The following is a 6,685-nucleotide window of genomic DNA, read 5'->3' as shown; positions in this document are numbered from 1 at the left end:
AAAAAAAAAGAAAAAGAAAAACTAAATCAGATGTGGCAGAGGAATGTATAATAGCCATCAGAGGACATTTCTGTAACAGTACTGAGTGGGTGTTACAAGTGGTGTTGAGGGGTCATGACAGGTTACCATCATCTTTTAATATAGATAACGCCAGCATTGACCGTCCCCTTACTTGAGTGTTGTTTCCATTTCTAGGTTCCTCAACTTAAAGGGGATGAGGAGACGTTGGAGGCGGTTCTGAGGAGACTCAAAAGATGATTATATGATTGGAAGTCAGTCCTGTGAGGAAAGGTTGGGAGAATGAAAGGTTAAGAGGCAACTTAACTCTTCCAAAGACCTGAAAGGGTCTATTACTAGGAATGGTAACCAGCTCCTTTCCAGCTGCGCGGTTCCAAGAGTAAGAGAAAATAGGTCTACACTGAAGCAATGGGTAGTTACGTAAAGAACTTGTTACTTTTGAAAAAGTTACCAGAAGCACGTTATCATCTTTTCTGGAGGTGAAATTTTAAAGTATGGTCCTGCCAATATATATTTAAAAATGGCCTCTCAAACTGCCCTCTCATTCTGGGAACCAAAAAGTGTATTTTCATTCAGATCCTAGAGGGTGTGGGTCATGTTTTATAACTTCTTAATATACCGCAGGGGTCCTGGGGCCCTGCTGGCTCCCTAAGTATTTGACTTGAATTGTCAGTTTGTGGCAATAATTAATTTTCAGTAATAAGCTCCAGAGAAATGTCTTTATGAAGCGATATTATCGTGGTTTTATAGGAGAATAAAAATGTAGTAAATGGAGCTAAGAGAGAAATCTCAACATCAAGAGGAACCAGGGAAAACAGTAGGTGTGGTCTCACTGTAGGAAACAAACAAGTGTTTGTAGCTTTTATGTTCATTTTCAGTTGCAAAGAGATGTGCTGCAGAATAGCCCTTTGGTAAGGTTATCACTGCTTGTGGATGTATTATAACAAGTGCTTTGTAAATCCTTTCCAATCTAATATAAGCTTGCTTCATGTGAATGAGGATTACAAAGGCCTCTGACCCTTGGCTTTTGAGGCTATGTGGAGGACTTGCATCACTCAGAATGAAACCTTTTTAGATATGTTGGGTTGCAGAAAGCATTTCCTGTACAGTCAGAATGAAAACTGTGAATTGGGATTATTCATATAGATTACCAAGAGTCTGGGCAGAGTTGATATTAAAGCCAGCTCTTTTTCCTACCAACTTATAGTTCCAAAATCTTGATGGGTTACTGACACTTTAGGACTTTGGAATTTAATACTGAAATTATATATAAATTCTTTTAGGTGAAGTAATAGGAGATTTATTTAAGGTTATATACATAAAATGAATTTTCTAAGTTTCATAAGGTAAATGCTGTCCACGCTTGGCCAGACGATCTCATTAAATGACTGGAGTTCAAAGATGTAGTTGGATCCTTGCAGGAATTCTGCAAGTGGTGGCAAGTCAAGGACAGTTTGGAGTCCCTAATTGTAAAACTGGGTGTCACTTAAAAAACTCTGGGAATTGGAAATGTGAGAGATTCATGCTTTTCCTGGAAATTTATTTTTTTAAGATTTTATTTATTTATTTATTTATTTAGATTTTATTTTTTTATTCATAGAGACACAGAGAGAGAGAGAGAGAGAGAGAGAGGCAGAGACACAGGCAGAGGGAGAAGCAGGCTCCATGCAGAGAGCCTGACATGGGACTCGATCCAGAGTCTCCAGGATCACGCCCTGGGCTGCAGGCGGCGCTAAACTGCTGCACCACCGGGGCTGCCCGGATTTTTTTTATTTTAAAGAGAGAGAGAGTGCAAAACAGAGCAGGGGTGGAGGTCGAGGGAAAGGGAGGAGGGGAAAGAGAATCCCTATGGAGCCCAGTGTGGGGCTTGATCTCATGACCCTGAGATCATGACCTGAGCCAAAATCAAGAGTTCGGACGTTTAACCGACTGAGCTACCCAGACACCTCTTTTCCTGGAACTTTTATTTATTGATTTATTATTATTATTATCTTAAGATTTTATTTATTCATGAGAGAGAGTGAGAGACATGGGCAGAGAGAGAAGGAGGCTCCCTGCAGGGAGCCCTATGCGGGACTTGATCCCATGACCCTGGGATGATAACCGGAGCCAAAAGGCAAATACTCAACTGCTGAGCCACCCAGGTGCCCCTTCCTGGAACTTTTAATTGCTAGTCATACAGATTTAAGTTCGGAAAGCAAGCGATTATGAAAGCAGAGAATAATTGTCAGGATTCTTTATTTTACTTGAGAGACTCTAGAGCTGGAGTAATAAAAAAAAAATACCAGGGACTTTTTTTTTAATAGGTTAATGCCACATAACGTGGGCTTCTCAGAATGTGATGGCAAACTTCCAAATATGATGTGGTAGTCAGAGGAGAGTCACAGTTGGTTTTTCAAGATACTAAGAACACAAAACTTCCTAACTTCTACATTGAACATTAATTCCAGAAAAATACTAGGTCAAAATGATGTTGGCGGACTTGGTAGCTTTATTGTTTTGCCAAGGAGAATGTTTACCTTTGTCATCTATCTTCATGTTGCTCCTTCAGAAAACTGACTTTACCGAATGATAAACCATGTTTACCTTCAGAAAGAAGGAAGTTGTGAAAATCTCATGTTATTGTAGTTGCTCTTGGTCATTAAGCAGTGCATCTATCCTCCCAGAAGGAAAGATACACCCTGCCTTTTGTACCAAGATGTGACCAATGAGCTGGATGAAGAAAGTTGAAATTTTGTAGTAGAAGCTTGTAATTGAATGAGCATATAACTCAAAAAGAAGTCGAATACCTAAAGTTGGCATATGAGGGACCAGAACCTCTTGTAATAAAAAGAACCATCTCTGAAAACGCTGTTGGTGTTTGTTTGCTTAATTTTTCCAGCCTATTCAAATCTGGTTATGTTGTGGTACTTTCCTGTTAAACAGAGAAGAATAAATCCTGTGAATGGTGCTGATTAACGTAATTTCTGCAGTATATCAGGCTTATTTCTTCTGCTTCCGACTTGGAACATAGGAATGTGGAAATATACCTTTATTGATTTGTTCTGGTTTGTTTTTTTTTTTTAGATCCTATGAAATAATTTGGGGCATTGCCATGAATCCTTATAGCTTACTATCTGATGTAGTGTCCTTATTTTCTGTGCTTTGCTTTTTTCTTTCTTTTCTTTTCTTTTCTTTTCTTTTCTTTTCTTTTCTTTTCTTTTCTTTTCTTTTCTTTTCTTCTTTTCTTTTCTTCTTTTCTTTTCTTTTCTTTTCTTTTCTTTTCTTTTCTTTTCTTTTCTTTTCTTTCTTTTCTTTTCTTTTCTTCCTCTCCTCTCCTCCCCTCCCCTCCCCTCTCCTCTCCTCTCCTCTCCTCTCCTCTCCTCTCCTCTCCTCTCCTCTCCTCTCCTCTCCTTTCCTCTTCTTTCTTTCTTTCTTTCTTTCTTTCTTTCTTTCTTTCTTTTTTTTTTTTTTTAATATTTATTCATGAGAGACACAGAGAGAGAGAGAGAGAGAGAGGCAGAGACACAGACAGAGGGAGAAGCAGGCTCCATACAGGGAGCCTGACATGGGACTCGATCCTGGGTCTCCAGGATCAGGCCCTGGGCTGAAGGCAGTGCTAAACTGCTGAGCCCCCCGGGCTATCCCCTTTCTTTTCTTTTTTCTTTTTTCTTTTTTCTTTTCTCTCCTCTCCCCTCCCCTCCCCTCTCCTCGACTCCCCTCCCCTCTCCTCCCCTCTCCTCTCCTCTCTTCTGCTCTCCTTTCTTTTTTAAAAAAAATATTTATTCATGAGAGACACAGAGAGGCAGAGACCCAGACAGAGGGAGAAGCAGTCTCCATACAGGGAGCCTGACGTGGGACTCGATCCTGGGTCTCCAGGATCAGGCCCTGGGCTGAAGGCAGCACTAAACTGCTGAGCCACACGGGCTACCTCCTCCCTTCTTCCCTCCCCTCCCCTCCCTTCCCTTTCCCCTTCTCTCTTCTTTCTTAATTTCTTTCTCTCTTAATTTCTTTCTTTTTTTTTTTTTAAGATTTTATTTATTCATGAGAGACAGAGAGAGAGAGAGAGAGAGAGGCAGAGACACAGGCAGAGGGAGAAGCAGGCTCCATGCAGGGAGCCCAACATGGGACTCGATCCCGGGTCTCCAGGATCAGGCCCTGGGCTGAAGGCAGCACTAAACCGCCGAGCCAGGCTGCCCTTTTTCTTTCCTTCTTTCTTTCTTTCTTTCTTTCTTTCTTTTTTTTTTTTTTAAGACCATTGAGCTACTCTGAGTATTTCTTTCTGAAGCAGGATGGGTGGAGTTCACCTTTCCCATTTCAGTGGCTGTTTTGAGCATCTTTGCTTTTCACTCTTGCTGACATGGAATGAGGATGAAGGGTACTACTACTTTCTTGAATGACAGAGTGGGTAATATTTTCTCAGGTGACAGTTCCTAGGTAGAATTGAATCAAATATTTGAAAACTGAATTTCATTCTTGTGTGGGTGAAAATTCTACTATTATTGAAGAGTGTGTTATTTGGCTTTGCACTCTTTAGTCCTAGGTGACTTTTTTGCATTAATATTTCTCAGTATCAGGCAGAGATTGTAGTTAAAACAGTGTAAATCTCCTCCTATCTGTTAATATATTTAAATAACCATTGTTCTCTTTAATCCACCAAAAACCAGAGAGAATTTGGCCTTGGCTATACCCCTGCCAATCTGTTAACAAGAGACTATGATGTTAGTTCAGTAACTACATAGGTTTATTGATTAGTTGGATTTCAGAAACCATCTTGGCTTAAGAAGTTTGTCTCTTAATGTCTGTGTATTTGACTATGCCTGAGTATATTATACTTCTCTCCTCTTACAGAATCAACAACGTTGTTGTATTCCACTTTTTGGAAATGAGTTACAAACATCACTGTATTTTCTTCCATTACAAATGATGAAAAAGTACTTGCAAGGAGTCTCACCTTCCCCCTAAATAGCATTCATCAATGTAGCACTCTACATAATAAGAAATAGAGAGACACTGGAAAATCTAATTCTTTTTTTTTTTTCTAATTCTTTTATTTATTTTATTTTAGAGAGTGGGAGAAACGGAGAACACATATGCGAGCAAGTGGAGGGCAGAGGGGGAGGGAAAGGGAGAGAGAATCTGAAGCAGACCCCTCGCTCAGCTCCATCTCATGACCCCAAGATCATGACCTGAGCTGAAAGCAAGAGTCGGATGCTTAACCACTGTGCCACACAAGCTCTCCTCTAATTCGTTTTTCTTTTTTTTTTTAATTCATTTTTCAAAAAACACCTTTTATATAACAGACAGATGACCAAATGCTAGTGCACTAGCATTGAATAAGTCCCTTCTCTCATGGAACTTACTACCTAACAACTTTTTTACAGAACTCTGCTTAAAATATAGCATGAATATAAGTAGTAAAATCATAATACTTTGCAAGATACTTTGGAAATTGGTTATTGGAAGACTGGAGCTCTCACAACTAATATTTACAGAATTGTCCTTGAGGGCAGTTTGAGTAATATTCATTTACTGAGGGATCCCTGGGTGGCGCAGTGGTTTAGCGCCTGCCTTTGGCCCAGGGCGTGATCCTGGAGACCCGGGATCGAATCCCACGTCGGGCTCCCGGTGCATGGAGCCTGCTTCTCCCTCTGCCTGTGTCTCTGCCCCTCTCTCTGTGTGACTATCATAAATTAAAAAAAAATAAATAAAAAAAAATATTCATTTACTGATTTACTGATTCTTGAGTCAGCTCTACCAAGTGTAATATATGGATCAAGATATTTTAAATATTCTCAAAGTGAGGTACCTGGGCGGATCAGTCAGTTAAGCATCTGCCTTTAGCTCAAGCTCAGATCATGATCTCAGGGTCCTGGGATCAAGCCCCAAGTCAGGCTCCGTGCTCAGTGGGGAATCTGCATCTCCCCACCCTCGTTTTCTCTCTCTCTCTCTCAAATAGATAAATAAAATCTTTAAAAAAATATTCTCAAAGTTCCTAATCGTTTTTCCCTTCCTGTTAGAAGGGAACTTAAGCACTACCACTTCCCTGCCACCTCCTACAATCAAAGAAGTCCCACTCTTGTACTGTGGATTGCATCCCTTCTATCTCGGAGTTGTTCCTCCAATTATCACCTCTCTCCTGCATCAGCAGTTTTTCTCTCACCTCTGGATTGGTCCCATCAACATATGAAACCATCTTCTTTAATTATTTTTAAACTTTTAATTAATTAATTAATTTTAGGGGATCCCTGGTGGCTCAGCGGTTTGGCGCCTGCCTTCAGTCCAGGACGTGATCCTGGAGTCCCGGGATTGAGTCCCATGTCGGGCTTCTTGCTTGGAGCCTGCTTCTCCCAATGCCTGTGTCTCTGGCACTCTCTCTCTCTGTCTCTCTCTCTCTCTCATGAATAAATGAATAAAATATTTTAAAAATTAATTAATTTAAAATAAACTCTATGTCCAACTTGAACTTACGACCCTGAGATCAAGAGTTGCATGCTGTACTGACTGAGCCAGCCAGGTACCCCCTAACAATCTTAATATAATTCTTAAAAAAAAAAAAAAAGGAAAAGAAATCTTGACCCCACGTTGTCCTCCAATCACTACCCAGTTCTTGGTTCCTTTTCACAGCAAAACTACTTAAAAGTGCTGTGTGTCATTGCTGTCTCCACTTCCTTACCTCTTCCTCCTC

The 6,685-nt window shown here is 40.3% G+C and overlaps 1 protein-coding gene across 2 annotated transcripts in view; it reads left to right on the top strand.

The window, feature by feature from the left end:
* The first annotated feature begins 341 nt into the window (after window positions 1-341).
* The window catches only part of KMT2A (lysine methyltransferase 2A), a 76,232-nt gene continuing 69,888 nt past the window's right edge, over window positions 342-6,685 (top strand). For both annotated transcript variants that reach the window (XM_041770092.1, XM_041770091.1), the window contains exon 1: window positions 342-362. In XM_041770092.1, the coding sequence (XP_041626026.1) occupies window positions 360-362 (3 nt within the window). In that variant the 5' untranslated portion in view covers window positions 342-359. The remainder of the gene's footprint in view (window positions 363-6,685) is intronic.

This window comes from Vulpes lagopus, chromosome 10 (genome assembly GCF_018345385.1).
Source record: "Vulpes lagopus strain Blue_001 chromosome 10, ASM1834538v1, whole genome shotgun sequence".
In the NCBI taxonomy this organism is placed as follows: domain Eukaryota; kingdom Metazoa; phylum Chordata; class Mammalia; order Carnivora; family Canidae; genus Vulpes; species Vulpes lagopus.
The sequence above is the reverse complement of the archived record's forward strand: the minus strand, read 5'-3'. Positions and strand labels throughout refer to the sequence as shown.